The sequence below is a fragment of the Anopheles funestus genome, chromosome 2RL (assembly GCF_943734845.2).
Source record: "Anopheles funestus chromosome 2RL, idAnoFuneDA-416_04, whole genome shotgun sequence".
Lineage (NCBI taxonomy): Eukaryota > Metazoa > Arthropoda > Insecta > Diptera > Culicidae > Anopheles > Anopheles funestus.
This window is the reverse complement of record NC_064598.1, coordinates 52,553,042-52,573,611: the sequence shown is the minus strand read 5'-3', so window position 1 is coordinate 52,573,611 and position 20,570 is coordinate 52,553,042. Positions and strand designations below refer to the sequence as shown.

Below are 20,570 nucleotides of genomic sequence, written 5' to 3'. Positions count from 1 at the left end.
ACAGTGGACAGTAAAACTTCATTAGTTTATGTAGAGCAGTGCTACATTTTGCTATCGATTAGTTTTTCTACAAAATAGTAAACTTTTAGCTTCAAAGAAGTGATCGCGAATGTGAATTTAAAATAAACTCGAAATTTCTCGTTCATTTGAATGTCCATGTTCGAAAGTGTCGGAACAAAATACTGAACATCCAATTTCGCTATTTGGGAACTGTCGGATAGTTTGAACGGTCGTGTTCGAAAACGTCACGTCAAAGCAAATTTGCTAGCTGGGCCAGTTTCACCTTACCCGTGAATCAAAATGGCGGAGCTTGGAAAAAGCGAACGACGCGTCCTGCCGTGCGTGCTGCAGAAAAACAATTAAAAAAAGTACGCGGGGTTTTGTTAGACAAGTGCGTGCAGCGGAATAAACCGAGGGCCGACTAGTGGCGTTGGCGATCAACTGCCGGCTCTGGTTGTATGAGTGGTGAAGCCGTGCGTGCGTGAACATTTCATGCCCGGTATTTTTCTTCCCCCGTAGTACTTTCATCATTCCGTCGTTTCGTGGTTCATTCTGGTAGCTTTTTTTTTGTTTTATTGTGACTTCCCCGATTAAAATGACGTTGCTTGCGTGCGAATCGACCGGCTACGTTGATATGAGTGCCTCAGTGTGTGTGTGTGTTTACCGGAAGTGTGTCCGGAATTCGAGAATATCATCATTCGTTCGACTGGTTGTTAGGGAGAAGAACTGAAAAAAGGATGGGAGGTGCAGTGGAATGGGTCGGTGGACGCTTTCGCCACGGTCGAAATGGATCGTATTATCATAAAGAACGGTTATGTGTGGTGGGTGGTGTGGAGGCTTGTTCTACCTTGTTGAGTTTCGTGTTCGGTATATGACGTGAGATGGGAAATTCAATGAAGAAATAACGTATTACGAGCCATGCAAATTCCGATGACAATAGTTACTGCTTTCCTCAATATCGAATAAAATAGTATCAATCGCTCTTCCCTCGGTCGATGGTCGCTCGACGTGCATAGTGTGTGTACGTGTATATGTGTGTATGTGCATCGTACCCGTGTGTGCGCGAATTGCGATAGCGCATTAATGGGTTGAAGCGAAACCAAAAGCGACGGATTTTCTTAGTATAATCAATGCTCATAAATTCACAGTAGGAGTAGCAAAAAAAAATAAATATGCGGAAGGGGAACACATGGAGAAATGTGTCCCCCGCGCAAGAGAAAAAGGGGGCAAGTTGAGTAACCGGATGCGAAGAGGAAAGTCGAAGGTTCTATGTTCGCGTTTCGGTTGGCTGATTCTCGACACATTCGGCGGCGGGACTGTCGATACTTTTTTTTGTGTTAATTCAGTGCGATTTTTTGTGCTCTCAGTAGCCATCATCAAACAACGGGCAATGAGAAGACGACGAATTGCTCTGAAAAAGAGAGCATCGCGACATAGCAAGCAAGTGCGTGCGTACGCGTTGTTTCAAGTGTAGTCATGGTTTTTTTTTATTTTTTTTAGTGATTCCCCCCGTGTCGGTATGGCAATGGATATAATAGCAGCGTATAGCGCGAGAAAGCGAAGAAGAGTGGGAAAGAAAAGTCAAGTGAAAAAGGGACGAAAGCATGCGATCGGAGAAAGCAGGAAGCGAGGAAGCGGATGATTAGCAGATGCGAAGACTAGACAAGGGCAGCGAAAGGAGCAGCAAAACGTAACCTTAAAAATCCCTTATCGCGCAACTGTCGAGGCCGGTCTTCTTCGCGGTTGTGTGGTGGGGTTGCTGCAGCATACGCGATGTTTTTTTTGTTTGCTTTCTTAAAACAGCGAGGGGGCTCCATTTCGAGCGCACACATATACATGCAGCGGTACACACGGTAGTTATGCACGCATGAAGAGCAAGGTTCAATAATAGTGCAGTGCGCTCTCGTGTGTGCGAAAATGTCGCGAGAAATTGATCGGTGGATACATACATGCATATATAGGTATACACACTAGCGAAGAAAAGAACGCACGGCGAGAGGGAGCAAGTGGATTTACGAGGAAGAAATAGAAGAAGCGTGGTGATAAGCAAACTTCATGCATCGAAGGAGACGATGCTGTGGCAAAATGTGTAAAATGGTTCAGTTAACGTGTGGTCTTCACGATGTAACAGAAAAAATGTCCGTTTTGTTAATGTGTGTGTGTGTGTATGCTTAAGAACATGAATTGCGGTAAAATGTCACCCCGAAGACAATTCCAGTTATCACCGTTATCCGGTTTTCGTTCGGCGCTTCAGTTTTTTTTGCATTCGAAACACATCTAAAGCATGTGTATGTGTATGTGTACGTGTAACACGCACGGTTTGTCACTCCATGCGCGTCCATCGGTCGCGCGATCACTCGTTGGTAGTTGGATGCGTGGGGGAATAGAAGCAAAAAGAGGAAGAAAATGTGAAAATGCCGCTGCAGAGATGATGGAGTTCTTCGAGTTGCGTTCGGGGGTTTTGGAAGAGCTGTTGATAGCTTCCTGTGCATACAGATTGCGAAGTGTGTAAGGAAGAGTTGGCTATATCGGAATGCGAACGCGAATAAAAAAAGGGCAAAGGAAGGCAGAGTTACGAAAGCCCCACAAACATCATCGTTGCCCGGTTGGCCATCGGCTTGCATTCACTGTAGTGTGAAGGGATAGATGAAGGGATGTCGTGCGGTGTGATGTAACGGGGCGGCGTGGTACATTGCATTCAACAATTAGATCAACACCGAGATGATGTTTAGAAACACTAAAATGAATTAAGATTTTTTTTCTGTCATACCTGAGTGGGTTGGTTATCGGTGGTTTGAATTGCATATATAAATGCGAATGTAGTCACTCTGCGTAAAGCGCCAGGAGAATCGAGTTATGAACCTAGGCAAGATGTGTTGTAGAGTCGCACAATGTATACTAATATTTCACTTAATCATTATTTATTTAAGCGTAACCGATTTAGTAGATCATATGTTGCTACGATTTGCCCGTCCAGGTGAGATTCGATGCACAACATTCGTTGTGCTGCATCGATCGATCATGGGGTTCCGATTTTTTTTTAAATTCGTGATCGGTTTTGGACAGTTATATTAGCGCTTGACTGCTCTATGACTTAATATATTCATTATGTCAATAGTCCGTCTTATGGGTGGACCGATAGTGTATATGATAAACGGCACCGGTTTCACACGACAAGATCGGGTATCAAATCCCACCTGGACCGTGTCCCCCTAGCAAGGTAAAACAAGTCTAGTAAGCCAGAAATGGTAGGCGTGATATTAGAGGTCGTCAAGCCAAGATAGAACAACATTAGTAACTATTTTTAAACATCAACATCAAACATCGAACCACGAATCGACAGTTTTCTGTATTGCTAATTACGTAGAAAGTATGATAAAAATATTTGTAACGTGTTTTGTTCCTCATTGCAGAAGCAGTGCACGCAAAGGATATCGGGACGGAAACGCGTGTATGTGTGAATGTGAGTGTGTGTGTGTCGTTAGAGATAGATGCGTTTGAGTGCATGTGCTGTGGAAAAACTATTTCCAGACCATCAACCTTCACAATACAATTGTTTGCCAGTGCAGTCAATGCCGACTGTCAAGCTAAAATATCTGTTCCAATCTTTGCACAGGTTCTAATGCGTAAGTGTATAGGAAGGAGGAAGGATTGATCACACTGTCGAATGTTATCTGAAGAAACGTCACATTGGCAAAAAACAACAGAAGAAAGAGGAAGAAAACAAGTGCGACGGACGCGCAAGAAGTGTGGCTAGTGCGTTGATGGTGTTACAATACGTGCGCGCGCGTTTGTATGTGTGTGAATGTCGTATTTGAATACCCGTATCGTCTGAGCGTTCACCGCCACCGTTCCTGCGATTGGCTGTTTGCCTGTGCTGCAGAAGAAAGAAGAAATCACCAGGTGGCGCCATTTGCGAGGATCACTAGAAGTGTAAATTAAGTACAGGCAGTTATAGAAAAAGATCTAGTTAGTACCTACCGCGAAAGGGTGTCTCCTCGTGTGCCGGGAGTGTGTCGGTACGAGTATATGCCGCCCGTGCGTGTTAACGCGTGAGTGAAAGTGTGTTTGTGTGTGTGTGTGTGTGTTAGCCGCTGCATGCAGTGGTGCGAGGAAGCAAAGAAGGAAGGTGCATTGTTTATGTTCACGCGTTAAAGAGAGAGAGGAAGCGAGAAGGCAGGAAGCCAGAAAGAAAGAGATAGAGCGAGAATGATAAAGAGGGCAGTGATGTGAAAAAAGTTGCACGCTGTTTGATTCACCTTTCTCGTTAGCAGTGTGAATGTGTGATAGAATTCAGCTGCCCTGCAAAGGTGTATATAAAAGGACGCGAAACTAGAAAAAGTACGGGAATCAGCATCAACAAAAAAAGGAGAGAAGATATCACGGCTAAGGGACGTGGTAAAAGGGCACGCAGCTATGCTACAAGAGTAGCGTAAATTGTATTATAGAAAATATACAACAAAAGCTACAACTGTGTGCGAAAAAGCTGATAACGTAAAAGAACTAATCCTATTCGAAAGGAAGACTAGATTCCCAGAGTGCTGGTAGAATTTTCCTTAACAAGCGCCTTTTAACAGGCGCGCCCGCCGGTGTTAGTGCGTGTAGTTTTACAAAAAAAAGATAGTTCACCAAACAACAGCAACTATGACAACCAACATGTATCGTGTCGGAGGTAAGTGAAGTTGGTTTTTCGGGTTGAAATAGGGCAATAATGACGAAAATTCAATATGAGGAAACAGATTAGTATCGCGAATAAGATTGCCTTTAGTTTACTATTTATTTATTTTTTCATTTACGATGCTTTTGTTTTCGTTACAAAATGGGAAATTGAAGATATACGGCCTAGCCGTTCATTCTATAGCAAACAAAAAAAAAAAACATACGAAACATATTGGGGCTGCCATGTGGTGCAGATGGTAACGGCGCTGATCTGCGATGGCATACCCCTGTATGCAGGTTTGAGTATCCTGCTAGTGGTAAATAAAGTAGAGGAAAATCAGCAAAGAAAGTCCAAAAACGCTTGAGCTTCTAGTGTTACAGAAAAAGAAGAAGAATTCATGGAAATTTGATTTATAAACTATCAGAATTATTCGTAATTATTTGGGTTTTTTTAAACCGAATTTTCCCGTTTTTTTTAGTCTTGCTAATACTGCTTTTGGCATCGTAATTCACTGATCGCATTGGTGATCAATCTCTGGTGTTAATTTTGAACAGGCAAGAAAAGAAAGGATTATATAAATAGAAGCAATTTCGAATGCTATGTGATGCAAATATGTGTCTTGTTTCACGCAATGTGCAATCTCTACTCTGATTTGTCTCAAAATCTCAATACAGGGATATAATTGTTTTTTTTTTGTTTGTTAAAAAAACCCATCTAAGAGTATTCGAAAAAACGGTTAAGTGTTGGAGAAACGGGAGTCTGGGTGAGGTTGTTGTGTGATAAAATTAGAGTACGATCGTTTAAATGTCGACGTGGAAGTCGTGTTACAATCAGTTTTCACACAGTTAATAATTAATTGGCGGTTTTCGGTCTTTGAAATAACAGTATTTATCTTAAAATTATTTCGGTTTCTCGACATTTTTCAATTTTTTAATGTTTGTTAGATCAATAAATATAAATATGGGTTAGATCACAATGCGAAATAGAAAATTTCGAGACCACATCTAATTAAATGGGGTCATTTAATTAAAATTAAATACATTAAATAATATAAAACATTGAGCCCAGTAATTAACACTTGCTGTCGCACGATAGGACCGGCAAAAAATCGAATTCAAAAAGAGGATCAATTTCTGTCGGATTCTTATAGTTTGCTTCATAAATTTAATATTTATAATATTATTAAAGATTAAATTAATTAAAGATAGATAGAGCTTATATGTGTAGAAGAAACCTGTGAAAAATCGAGCAATTATCGAGCCATGAATGACCCAGTCAGGTAATTTCGGTTATGTTATCTTTAAATCACTTTTAATTTACTGAGAACATTAAAGGTTGCTAAGCACACGTCCAGTGCGGTTATTTAATATATTTTTAGGAATATTTGAAGTATGTAAAATTTCCATTAACTTATTGTTTAATTTATTGATAAATCATTGGGCATATCACTCTGATGGAATACAAATTTTATAAACAATTATTCAAGATATTTTTAAGCAAGTCAGATGCCGTTAATTCGCCATTAATTCCTTTTGATATGTTGTTATTTCGAACGACTGTATCGAATTAGTTCCGGGAAGATTTTCAATATCATACCATTTAATTTAACTATTTCGTAGGGAATAAACAACTTTTGGAGCAAATCTTTATAAACATTTTGTAAAAATATCTTAAATTATGGGAAACATGATCCCAAACCTGCTTTAGATTTGCTGTAAAAATTGATTTGAATATATGACGAGTGTGTCGAGTGGGTCGATTTTTTTTAAATACAACCAAAATCCGTGGAATCCGTCTTAAACGACAATAGACAAGTTCTAGTGGTGTACTAGAGTTTGTCGTCAGACTTTGTTTGTTTGTATAACTCTCAAAGGAAGAAAAAACGCCATATTAGCAAACAATGAAACGCGCTTAACAACTTGGATTTAAATTTATAGTTAAAGTTATATTTGTACTAAAAAAATTGTACTAAATTGTACAAAATTACAAATTTGTGCTAATTTGTACTAAAACTAATTTGTAACAAGTTTATTTGTACTAATTGAAAGTAATGCAACTGGCATATTAGTTTATGTTGAGCTATAATATTGTTGTGCCAACGACATATTTATGAGCATTTTAGAAATAAATACAAATTGATTTGTAATACGTTCGATGTTATACCATGTCTAGAGTACCATAGGTTTGTTTTGTCGTTTAAGACAGATTCTAGAACAGAGCCTAAGACAGATTCTAGAGCAGAGCCTAAGATAAATCCTAGAGCATAGCCCAAAGCTGTATTCATAGGCTACCTCTGCTTGCCAGTTTGCATGAAGAGTTAGCAGCGGATAAGCCTCCGAATATTAAAATAGATGCATAAAAATTTGCGAAAAGTATCATTATACAGTGGAGCGTCGATTATCCGGGTACCTTTTATCCGGCGGTCCCATTATCCGTGCAGCTCGGAAATGACAGTTCCAAATGCGAAATGACATGTTAATTGCAAAGCCGATCATGGCAAGAAATGAAAACCTCAATAGGGAATGATACAATTTGCTCAAGTTCGACCAAATAGAACAGGTTTATTTTGCAAATTAACATCTTGCTTTAGAAAGAAAGTCCATCCATTACACAGTAAATACTAATATTTATCAAAAAAAAGAGTTGTGCCTATTATCCATGATATTCGCTTAACCGGCAAGGGCTGAGTTCCGATGAGCACGGATAATCGACGTTCCACTGTATACGCTTTGGTATTACCATTTGAGGATTGTATTGACACAGATCTAACAGAAGAACATTAAATGCTGAAACATTTCAAGAAATCGATAATACTACATAGCTGCATATGCGTTACTGGAGAAGATTTAGTCAGTAGTAAAACTATTGTAAACGGATCATATCGATCGTTGGTAGTGCTTTTTTTAGCATGATCTTCAAAACGTATTAATGATGTTCGAAAAGAAGATACTATACAACGAACTAGCCTTTAACCCTCGTCGTTACGCGCGATATATTTACGCTCGAATGATCGGCCACCTGAAATAGGAAGAGTTTATCCACATTATCCGTATCTCTGCTTTTCGCTGTCTGTCATGTCCGCATGGTCAATGGTAATGCTCTTGAATGGACATTGGTGTACGTAACAGAAGAAGGGTTTCGTGTTAGATGCCGTACCCGCTGGCTAACTAAAAGTAGGGAAAAAGCAAGACCACTTTATTCCGTCGTTGTTTGCCTTTCCATCTTCGCTTGGGGTTTAGTTTTTTTTTGCACTTCTTTGCCTCTTTCGATTTTTTGGAACTCTACCGCATGTTCTTTTCCTGCGTGACTTGCTTACTATTGCTTCCCATTCGGTTCAGGGTCAACAACTTTCCATGAGCGGGTTCTGATATGAGTAAAAAGGAGGAAACATTGAGCTGAGAAAGATAGGAAGGGGAGACATTAAAAGAAAAGATTTGGAAAAAGAAACCCGCAGGAAGAAAGTAGCGATTTTTGAGACCGAAGTGTGGATGTAGGAGTTGGAAAAATGCTAATATTGCAGTCGTTTTGGGAACTTACCATACTTCCTCAATGCACCTTAATATAGTTCAAAACGAAGTAATATTATTTCTTTGGGTGATTCTTTGGCTGATTCGGAAATTATGGAAAACTTGTTCTTTCCCTTTTTGTGTAAAGTCACCATGGGAGTAATGTTAGTTATGGTTCGTGGAAACGTAATTTACGGTGAGAATGCTAGTTTAAAACTAATGTACATCTATCTATCGTTCATAGTGAAAAGATTTGAGCTGTTTTGTCGTAATCACTGCCGGCAGAGACGAACAGCCGCGGCTTAGTCAAACAGACACAAAACCCCGGTCAGATAAGATAGATAGAATGTAATTCGGAATCGTGAAGGATGATCATTAGCGTAGAGTAGAACAGTTTCGGCCCCGAAGTTCATCGTCCCGCGGCAATCTTGGGAAATGGTTCGTTTTCATGCTTCTTGTTTTATCATCTTCTTAGCGCATCCGTGATTGAATTCCCAAAAACCTTTCCACAATACCAGTCCAACTGTTATATGGCCGTCGGGGTGGGAAGAAAGTCGTTTGAAATCTAGCTGAACTTGATCGTTTTCCTTCTCCTTCGTGCTCGCTTCCCAATGTGGTCCCGGTATGTGACGAATAGAAATTCGCAAATTCGGTGAATGCGTGATTTCATAGTCGAACGAAGAGATGAAATCATTTTTGCATTTAATTTTAATAGTTGTAGTGTCTTTTCTGATTGTAAAGGTAGTGTTTTCTCAAAAAAGTATATTTTATTTTTTATTTTTTTATTCATAAAGAACGGCCTGGCCGTATTGCTAAAAGTATATTTTATTAAACTTGTTTAAAATTCATTTACGATTCGCATCATGATTTTGGTGGCCATCAAGGCTTGTATCTTGTTTTTTTTTAATGGTTTTTTGCTCGGTAATCATGGCACAGAGGAGAGGTGTAGTCAAAAACGCGAGTTGAGGGATTGTTTGTTTCTGTGTTCGTTAGCCAGGTGGGGTGAACATAACGTAACGCTCACACGGTACAGTTACACCACTTACAAAATATAGTGACCGCATATCGTTGGTCTAATAGGAACCACACCAAGAGACTGGCCGCGGGATCTCCATGTTTGTGGTGGTGGTGGTGGTGGTAGTGTGTTAATGGTTGATTATTACGCAAGTACATTCTCATACACGTTGCGCTTTTTTTACGTTGTTTGACTTTCGCAAAACACAAAACTTGCCTTGATTTGCACTTTCTAACGTATGCCATCGCGTGTATTGGATGATTTTTAGGCTTTTCTTGTTTGCACCACCAGCTTAGAGGGAGCAACGAGCCAAAGAAAAAAAAGGGAGAGTGTCCATGTCCGATAAATGCTGATGAAATGGGCGAAAAGCCGCGGAATATTGTGATAGGCGGTGGCTGTTTTATGGTTGCTCCAGTTCTGTTAAGTTCGATGTTCTATTTTCCGCTTGTCGCTAGTCAGTTATGCTGTCTATGCGGAAAGCTTCATTGTAGAGTTGCTTTTTTGTGGTGTTTGATTTTAAAAAAATATTCTTGTGCCGTTTCCAATCAGCCACAAACGTGTGCATTAATACTATTCTGTGAAATATTTTGGCTTTATCGTTATCTCATATATTGGTTTTAACAAACACAAGGCGTGAACAGTTGCTTCAGAAATTAATAATGAATTATATTAAATATACAACTTTGTGAAAAGAAGCTAAAAGCAAAGTTTTTCATCGGTGTCGTAAATAAACGCATTGTTTGTGGTTTTGTTTTGCTAGACATAGCATGGTTATTTATTGTTCTATAATGGCAGGAATATGCAAAAATGGAATCAACCTGTTTTTGTTTGTCTCAGTATATGGAGTAGAGTATGGCGGTGAATTATCATAATTTAACAATTAGAAGAACGTTGCCCTATTGTCGCAATGTGCAAGAAATTGTGTTCTTATTTGTTGTGCGTGAATGCAATGCACTATGGAAAAAGGAAAGCTTTTTTGGTTTTGACGATCATTTTTTTAAATATTAGATCTAAAAGTAATAATGTAAAACAATATTATTGGTTTGGTTTATAAATCTGTTGAAATATTGTATCTTAGTTTATATTGGCTATAAGAAATAATTCAAAACTTTTGAAAATTTTTATATGTTGCATGGAAACATGTTATTTGAATACTATTTGTTAATTTAATATCTTACGATATTACGATTACGATAATCCATTGCATATTATGACAAATATGGGGTTCTGTTTGTGTTGTGTTTCATAAGCTGTTTAGCGAACATTTTGCTGATGCTGCTTGTTTGCCTGAACGAACTAATTCTTAGCGCTATTTGTTAGTTTACCAAGCTTATCAAACAAGCGCCGAGCATCGTTATGAGTCGTAAATTCGTTGGTACTGTTTATTCGAAAATGAAAATTATCGTGAGATTGTCACATTAAAAGCGCCCAGTTTTGTCGCCATGTTTATGAATAATTATGATTCACCAACGGTGGGTAGCATTCATGGAGTAAGCATAGATTTGTTGGTTGGTGATGAATAATTAAACTTCGCCTTCTACTTTCGTTAGTTCGTTTTTTTTATAACAGTCGACAATACGTTGACTTTAGTTTAATTATAAGGACACATTTTGTCTGCACTTTTCTTAAACTATGATAAATGGTATAGCAAGCACATTTTTGATTGAATTTATGTGGGTTTAATCTAGTAAATATTATTTAATTTTTTATATAATGCAAAGAATCGTGATGATTTTTATTATTTTAGATGTAGCCTAAATGTATGTAATGCTAAATCTTTCTCTTATTATTTACAGACTATGTCTACGTGGAGACATCGTCAACGACACCGTACCAGATTCGGCGCATCGATGAGTTGAACAAAACACCGAACGGCAATGTTGAAGCGAAAGTGATGTGCTTCTACAGGCGAAGGGATCTTCCGACACCGCTCGTGCAATTAGCCGATAAGCACCAGAGTAAGTAATAGTAATTATGTTGTTGTCCCCAAAAGCAGTGTTACAAAGTGGATGAATATTTCTCAAAATAGTAAATTAATGAGGAAGCTGTTATTGTTAAATATCGTGTTAGGGATTGTGGAATTACGAACGCCTTTAAAAAAATATGAAGCTGTTCTATAACATTTTAACACTAAAAATAAGATAATAGTAAGATAAACGTATGTTAAAGCAGTACTGGTTAAACTTTTACCATCTAATATCAGCAATGCATTGGTGTTGGAGAATCCTTCTGCTCAACAATCGGGTGTAATGTCGAATGAATGTCGAAAAAAGTAACCATAACAATCTGCAAATAATGGGCCATTTGACTGTATATGCTCTCACGTTCGATATTATAATCTGCAATGCGACAACGAAGTTGTACATTTTTCTCTTTTCTTATTTGCTAACGATGATGATAACGATGGTATAAAGGAATTGATAGAAAAATCGAAACAATTTTTTAGAAATTAATGAATCACTAGATATTGATGGTTGCATTCGTTAATGAATGTTCTTTTTGGAAGTCGTTTTTTTGCTCGATTAGAACGGCCTGGCCGTTTCAAGGTTTTAGAAATGATTATCGAACGAAAAAGCTAATCTTTTAACATATTTTCGGATGATAAAGAATTAATAATGAAAAAATTTTGAAAACTGTTATGTTATAGGGTCTGTCATACATTCCAATAGTTTTTCTGTACGTGGTTTGTCGTTTGGCTGCTCATCAACGGAGGGCCAGCTCCGTACTTATCAGGCTATCAAAATTAGCCTGTGTATTTGAGATTAGAATTTTTTTCTCAATAAAAGTATTGATCAGTTGCTCAACTAATTGGTTTAGCAGGAAAAATGTTAACAAACTTTTTTAAACGTTTGTTTCAAAAATAATATATTTTCAGTGATGAAAAATTTAACAAAATTTGGATGTAATTTTAGAGCTTTTTTTTCAATACAAATCTCCGATATGATCGTTTATCATAACAGCAGATCAAAACTTTCCAGTAGATCTTTTAGACACAATTTATTCTTCTTGGCTTAACCATCTTACAGGTCATGCTGAGCATTTTTGGCTTACTAGACTTCATTTAACAACCTAGCCGAATAGCCAGTCCTTGCTACGGGGGGACACGCTCCGGATGGGATTTGATACCTGTTTCTGTCATGTGGAACTGTCGCCGTTTATTACATACATCACCAGGTCACCCGACACAACCTGGTAGCAATAAATCGACGAAATTTTCTCAATTGTTTAGACAGATAGCGTCTTGAAATTTTAATTTTCTTATATAAAGTATCAAAAACTGAAAAGTAATCTTTATTTTGAATGGAGTAGTGATGAATATCCATTTTTTTTGTCATGGAATCTGGTCGAATCCGATCGATCGGACATATCTGGACCTATCCGGTATCGATCGGATCCATTCGGACTCATCCGGTATCGATCGGACTCGGAGTCGACTGGACTCGACCGGATTTGCAGTCGGAGTCCGAATCAATTTTTCATACGCGGAGTCGGAACGGAAGTGTAGTAGAATAGAACACCACCTTTTGCATCGTTTTGATGTCAAAATGTGGGAATGCTGAAGATATATATTAAAGCATTAATATAAGAAAATTAGATTTTTTGTCAGTATCACAGCTTTTGTCATATTGTTTAAATGCATTGTATTAAAGCATTGTATTGCAAACCAATCGATAAATAAGTGAGAATGAATGAAATGAAATGCAGTAGCACTTGAAATGTGCTGAAAATGAAATGTGAAAGCACTTTTAACAAATTGTGAACAACCTTTTGTTTGTTATTGTGTTCGATATAGTATTTACAACGTTGGGAAAACAACAAAACAATAAGGAAAATATGCAATCAAATAAAAATACACTTTGTACTGTAGACAGCGTGCCCTTAGCAAGCCTATCTAAGGTATAATGCGTTTAGAGGAGTACATAGAACAAAAAAAAGATTCACAATATGTTACACTATTACTGTTTCTTTTCAGTTCTAAGAACGGTGTTAAAATATGCAAACTGTACTACATCAATGAATCACATTCACAACTTATTGTATAACTTTTATAATTTTTAAATTTTGCTGTGCATCCTTGGAGGTCTTGAGCTATCATTTCTGGCATTCTTTTATTTTTGTATTCATTTTTAGGGGCGGTTTGGAATAAGATTTGTATAGGCCCGGTTTGTTAGAAAATTAAGACCATTTTTAGAATCTTTGTCTCTTACACTAACACTAAAACTAACACTAAAACGTGTGGTTTTATAACCGAGTTCTTATAACATTAAACATTTTTCTGTTTCTCTTATCAATACGGCCAGGCCGGCCTATCGGAATAAAAAAAGGTTTTCTGTTCATTGGCAAAATCTTGGAGTACTGCCCGACCATCCTGTCTCTTTCGGTCAACATGCATATTGACCATATTGGGTTGTTGCAGAGATATTTTACTAGAATTGTCACCAATAACCTGCCACCACCTCTGTCATATTGCAAGGTCTCTGTGTTGGTTGGCCGGTTCAGTGTCCTTCAGTGTCCATCGTTCCTTTACTCCTTTTAGAATTGTCTTCTTCTATTCTTTTTGAATGTATTGGTATGTCAGCTTCGCTTACGTCAATCCCGTTACTTGTTTCATTCTGCGCCCTTCAACCACGAACCTTTTTTAATTGATGAAAAAAAAACTCTGGTGTCCTTGTCTCACCTTTTCGATTATTACCTCTTGTTAGCAACTTTGTACTCGCCTAGCGTGTATATATATATACATTTATATGTCTCATTTATAAGTTAAATAAGATAAAAGTTAATATGTAACGTATTATTGATAAGCAAGAAGCATCAGACATAGTACGTTACGTTAACTAAAATTTAGATCTAAAAATGAAATCTATCTTGCTCTCTCAAGCATTCGCTATTTGAAATTGATTCTGTGCAAAGATTTGTCGACACGTTTTGCAACGACATGTCTTCATCTGCCATTTCATCTGAAAACCCCTGTCTAATATCCAATAATGAAAGTACAAACTGTATCGAAAATATTCCAGCGAATGCAATTTACATGCATATTTGAACTACATGAGCGAACTGCATTTGTCCGTTAAACAGTCGTTGCCTACCAACAGCGTTTGGTGTAGTTTTCGAATTTTTCAGCAAAATCTCGTCATACACTTTTGGTTTAGTTTAGTTGCTATGGCGATGATTGGTTGAGAAGCGGTTACACGTTAGCCTGGCCGTTGTCATGCCCGTTTCAAAGAGCTAATGCGGAGCTGAAAAGCAACGGTATGCTGTCCGTGCACGTACCCGGCTATCCTTGCAAAATGTGCATTTCCTGGTGGAAGAACCCAAGCACCCAACGGGGTATTGTTGTGGGCTTTGCTGCTGCTTCCGTCGGGTTTGTTTTAATTAATTATTAGCCTTGTACCGTGTTTCCTTCCGTGTCCGTTCCATTGTACCCAACGAACGCTTCTCCGAGCGATGTAACATGCTCCACATTCTCTGCTTCCCAACTGCATCACCGTCCGATTTCGGATCTTTAATGATGCTGGAAGGATGCACCGACCGTGCATCGTGGTGAATGGCACGATGCATCATCTCCTTGTCCAACGGTGGCAGTACAAAAAGTGCACGTTTAGTCAGAAATGCCTTTCTGGGTGAAGCCACCATCGACCAGACCAGGTGTATCGTGCATTTGCTTAGGTTGATTTGCTCCCCGGGAAAAGCTGCGCCACGTGTGTGTTTGTGTGCGTGTGCGGGGTGGTGATGTATGCAGCATTCCGCGTGCACCTGCAGGAGCTTTATGCACCGATCACCCCTCCACCTGTCTAATGTGCTCCTCTGGTCCAATGGTTGTCTTGTGCATGCGACAAGGACTTAATTTTCAGTATGGATCTAAGGATTTTATTCACCGGGCGCATATGTGTATGCATGCGTGTGTGATTGTGTGAGTGGAATGGGTGGTGCAGCACCAGACGGGATATATAACTGGAGCTGTAAACCCCCGGATCGAATTTGCATCGAAAAGTGCGTGCGTTGCTCTGTTGTGTCGAATGGCGAACATTGGTGGCCATTAGCAGAATGGTTATGCGAACGTGTTTGTGTTCGTGGTTTTCCCTAGATTTTGGAGCCTCTTCCTGCCGGCCATTGCCGAATGGACAAATACATACACACTTGCATTTGCATTGGCTTCTTCCTACCGTTTCTCCCGTTCTATTGTCAGTACCTCTGAAAGGTTGGGCAGTGAAGAACGCTCCGCTGCGTCCAACCGTCCTACAAGCAACCATTGTGAAGAATGAGAAAGAAGGGCATGTTGGCGAACCGGAAGAAGCAAAACGGACCCCGAGGGCACACGTTATATTATACGAGATTTAGTGCAAATATGTGTTTCAAATATTACTTCCTGCTTGCCTTACTCCGTTCCATCCCTCCGTATCTCGTTTCCCGTAGTTTACGTCTTTGGATGGAGTATGGATGTCAAAGCCAGCCAGCCAGGCAAAGGGTTCCCGCTTTTGTATGACTCCTTAACGGCTTCGATAACCACAAACGGTCGAAAATTCTCGTTAACTCTCGTCTCCCAATTTACACACGGGCAAATGCGCGGAGTATTGGTGTCCCATCGTGCTTTGATCGATCGCGTCCCGGCCACAGGATTGCATTTTCGCGTTCACGTGCTGGTCTCGTCGGTCGGTCGAGGTACCGTTTGCAGCTGGTTACCAGTGTTCGTTCCGGTGTCATCAACGTCCATGTACGTGAGACACTGAATTGAACAGTCTTTAGAACTTTCGTGCAATAGAAGAAACATTATAGCTCGACATTAATGGGGTTTACGCTGTAATGAGACATTTGTCAAGAATCTGCTCAAACCTGTTATTAGAAACACAAACTAACCTTCAATTAATTAGTTAGATGTCGAAAGCCGGTGTGGTCATTTGCAATTGCATAAACGGTAAAAAGAAGAGGTATTTTTGAAACCGGATTGTGGCTGGCTATTATGAGTTGCTATAACGAAAAGACGCTACAACGCCAAACTGAATATTCATGACCCGAAGATCACTCTGAATAGTTAATGGGACCAGCAGCGTATTTTCTATTGTGAGTTCTATTATGAGTTGCTACAATGAAAGGATTATAGAGAATATTTCAACATATTTTACTTTCTTAAGCATGACAGGAACTGTATTCATCAATTTTCCCTTCTATTCGGACAAATGTATAGTAAACCATCATATAGAACGGTTTAACATATTTGAAGTTAAGTTTTCTCGGGATTGTTTCATCCTAAAAACGTACCAATCAATCATTAAAGTATAGTATAGTGGTCCTAGTGAATTTGTCCTGACTCCCCATTTTAGAGTAAAGGATGCAACAAATTGAACTGTTCTTGTCTCTTTTGCTCGAACACGGCCACACAATGAACCGGTCGTTCGGTTGGTCGGATGGTTGGTTCGCTTTAGTTTGGTTGGTTCTGACGTTGGAGCACTCCAAAAGTAAAATATCCTTTCTTTTTGCGCTGGTGCCTCCGTCATCATCCGCGCGAACGTTGCGCGATTTTCATGTTGCTTCAATTGCATCTGTCCTTCCATATCATCTGTTTGGTGTGCGGGGGATGGCAGGCGAAATGTGCACCGGTCGCTTTTCCCGTTCGCATTTGCTCTCGTCGCTTCGGTTCCGTCGTACCGTTGTGCGAAGTGCTGGTGCCTTTCTCCGAGTTTTCCCGGGGCTCGCGTTCACCGTCATCGTCGTCAACGGCCTGGCTGGCTGGTGACTAGTGATACACCTCATGGCATACGGCATAAGGATGGGATCCTTAACATCCCTTTCCGACCAAATACATCCATCGACTGGGCGAGCAGTGGGCTGCTGTTGTACGTACGCGTGTGTGCGAGCGCACTCGCGGGCGTCGTATGTGCATCGTCCTGGCATTCTCTTTACCGACCTCTCTAGCTCAAGTTTCACCGCTGCATCGAACACAACCGACCGTTTTGTACATATAATTCGGAAGTTTTGCACACAAAATATGTTTATATAAAAGCGCAATCTTCCGCCCGTCTGCTCATCGTTGGGGGATGAATGTGGAGGCTTGTGAAACTAACTAAACTTTCCTCCATGTGGGCATTTGAACACACACGGTTCGGTGTTTGTGGGATTGAGATTGAGGGGAAGGATAGGATCGAGTTCTTCTTTCCTCCGTTCGTGCATGCTGCTGCATCACCATCGAATGCACTGGTGTGCTATAAAGATACGCACGTGTACATATGTATAGAAAATCGCTAAAAGTATGAGGTTGCATTGAGTGAGATTCGGTGCACATAAACTCTTGCCTTCTGTACGCATTCGCATCCGTCGGTTTGGTTTGGTGCACGGGTGGCGTCCCACCCATTGGTTGGGTCACTCATTCTCCATCCGCTGCCGGAAGCTTGGGTTTGATTTTGAATTGATTTCGCGGAAGGTACGGGCATCATCCTCCTCCTACGCTGATGGTACAGGGTGGTGGATGCAGAGAAAGCTGCTGATGCATCGGTGCATCTCGAAACTCAGAGAGCAGCTAGCAGCTTTGCTTGGTGCCGTGTTGCTCGGGCTCGTTCGAAAGGAGGAGAGACTAGTTTGTGAAATACGGTGACCTAGGGAGAAGATTAGACCATTGTGCGTGCGTATGAAATGAAACCCGCGTACACATACATGTTAATGCAGCATAGACATAAAAGTTGCACGTTAAAGCACCACAGTTCAATACAGTATGCAACGCATCTAGGCATGATTGGTGGCACCGTTGCGAGAGCTTTTCTTTTGAAGCGAGACATGGCTTTGAGCGGGTGTGTGTTGGAGCTGACGAGCGGTACGGGGATGCATTTATTTCTCCAATATCATCTGAATGCAATCTACCCCACCACTGTTGTTGTTCTGTGGCGATTGAAATGAAGGTCCAGCCTACGCTTTCGGCAAAGGTCCTCCAGGTACATCGAAACGATCTTTGGACACGCACGGGCACGCACTGGTTGTCTGAACGTATGAGCGATTTTGGGTTAGTTTTGTTATAAATATTTCTTTCCCTGTTTTCAATTTTTTTTAGTACAATAATCTATTTTATACTAGTTTTTGGGCTCGTTGAGATTATTGATTTTTAAATTATGGAACAGAAAGGTGGGAACAGAAATACATAGTGAAAAGTTGTGCGGGATTAAATTGCACCAATACGGGTTCCGCTGTCTACATCACGTAAGCCGTAGTACTCGCTTGATGCAGTGTATTGTGGAAAAATTCGGACAAAGGTGTACCAATGATGGACTCACATACACACATTGGCCTACAGTAGTAATAGCTGAAAATGCAGCATCATTTATTTTAACGCATTGGAATTTAATATTTCGTATTTTAGAGCGACTTTCAATATCGATTCGACTGTTCAAACTAAATAACTTGGAAATTAATGTATGTTTTTTTCAATACTAAGCCTTCCATCACTGTTTCGGGTTCATTTTGTGCGACCCGATAGTGTATGTGGTAGTGGCCCCGGTCTTTACATGACAGGACCGGGTTGTCAAGTCTCATCCGAACCGTACCTCCGTACGATCGTACCTCCGTACGATCGAATGAATATCGTGCTATGAGTAAATAACGCCAAGGAGAAATAGACATGGTAGGAGAAAACCTCCCTCCAGTTTGTAGTACCACATTATCGGCCGTATCGGGGAAATCGATCGTTCCGCAAAGGTCGCCGCGGTGCACTCATTTACACTCATTTCAACTCACGGAACCACTCAATTACACTCATTCAAACTAAAGCGCCTACTAGATTGAAGCAAACGCAATATGTTTGAAAACAAGTGTTATACACGGCGACGACCGTTCCCATTTGCATGGAAAGAAATCCGCGACTTTTTGAGCAGCGGATTCGTGGTGCATTTTGCTTATGGTTGTGTTTAAATATTTCTACTGATGTTATAGAACATGAATGTTGTTGCAAGCTTTATGGATATTCAAAATTAAGCAAAAATATGTTTTAATTGCGAATTTTTACATGTTTTACTTAAACCCACGAAACTAAATTTCATATTTTATGTAGCTTGAGAACAATAAACAGGTTTATTGTTTTCAGTACGCAAATGACATCAAAAGGTATATCAATTCACAACGAAACTGCCTTTCAACTCAGTGCATAACTGTTTGTTCAAATACTCTCAGATAGCTGTGCTACAAAATGAGTTACACCGCGCGACGACCTTTGCGGAACGATCGATTTCCCCGATACGGCCGTATAAGTTTATGGTTGGCTTTGAGATGTTGAAGCGGGTATGTTTTATTTTCATAACCCTATTTCTACTGGAAGTAGTCAATTTCGGCCAAATCTGGTTAACGAGTTGGAACCTTATAAAGGTCGGTTGATAAGGGCCCAACGATCTCTCAGTTTGTAGGAGAAAAACATAGAAAAGGACGTAAAAAATAGAAACAAGACAATAAAAACCGCTGAATGCGCTTGCAGAATCTCTTAAGACAAATAACCAATATGGAATACATAAAGAGCAATGTTTTGGCGCACGTAATCGAAACGCTAATTTCGGTTTTGACAGAACAAGTCTTATAGTTAGATAAATCTGAATTTTTTTAACACAAGTCATCTTGTCGAAATTCGTCGAAGGTGAAGTTCGTCATTTCGATCAACTGAAGTTGCTCAATATCTTATGGTATCAAATGTTTCCACCAAGGGATGAATAACCTTCAGGATAGATGTCATTTGATAAGACCACAATGTTTTTGTTATGTTATTGTCGAAGGTTTAACCCTTCAATGAGGTTGTCCGGTACGATTCTCATGATCTTAATGATGCTAACGTATCGAACTTTATTTATGTTAATGTGAATGCTCTTAGATTATCCTTCCACACCTTACTTATTTATCAGCTGTGTCTTATCCACACCCTACAAAAAGGTTCTTGGGCTGCTACGGGATTCAACGCAACCCGATCTCAATTTGAAACTACCACGCCTCCTCTGTACATGTAAACGACCTAAACGGCTGAGTCGTACGGTGTCATTCGAATCACATGACCATTGATCACTGGAGCCAGGCGAGTCTAATTTGCTCATAGAACTCTTAACTATAGCGACTCTTCTATTGCCTTTCCACACATACGGCTAAAGATCCTTCTGAGTTTCATTCTCTCAAACGTTAAAAGAATTTCATCAGTTTTTTTACAGAGTCCATGTCCCAGAGGCGTATTCGAGTGCTGGAACTATAAAGACTCTACATATTCCCCGTTTCGATGGTCGCGAGAAGTGTTTTGAATGGAAAAGTTTCCACAAACTGTAGAAGCCGGTTAGCAGTCAGCAGATATTTTGGATGACTTTCGATAAAAGCGACCACCAACCTGTACGTCACCTCTGCATAAGTCGTGATTGTCGTTAGGGACACTGGTGGTGGC

At 39.9% G+C, this 20,570-nt stretch overlaps 1 protein-coding gene across 19 annotated transcripts in view; it reads left to right on the top strand.

Annotated features, from left to right (window-relative positions):
* Positions 1–251: 251 nt before the first annotated feature.
* The window catches only part of LOC125760779 (metastasis-associated protein MTA1), a 42,303-nt gene continuing 21,984 nt past the window's right edge, over positions 252–20,570 (top strand). Inside the window, exons 1-4 of one of the 19 annotated variants that reach the window (XM_049421255.1) lie at positions 252–368; positions 3,414–3,463; positions 3,617–4,672; positions 10,978–11,139. In XM_049421255.1, coding sequence (XP_049277212.1) covers positions 4,645–4,672; positions 10,978–11,139 — 190 coding nt within the window. In that variant the 5' untranslated portion in view covers positions 252–368; positions 3,414–3,463; positions 3,617–4,644. Of the gene's footprint in view, positions 500–519; positions 556–3,413; positions 3,472–3,616; positions 4,673–10,977; positions 11,140–20,570 lie in introns of those variants that run through there. The other 18 variants (XM_049421253.1, XM_049421261.1, XM_049421265.1 and 15 more) reach the window with 18 other exon arrangements.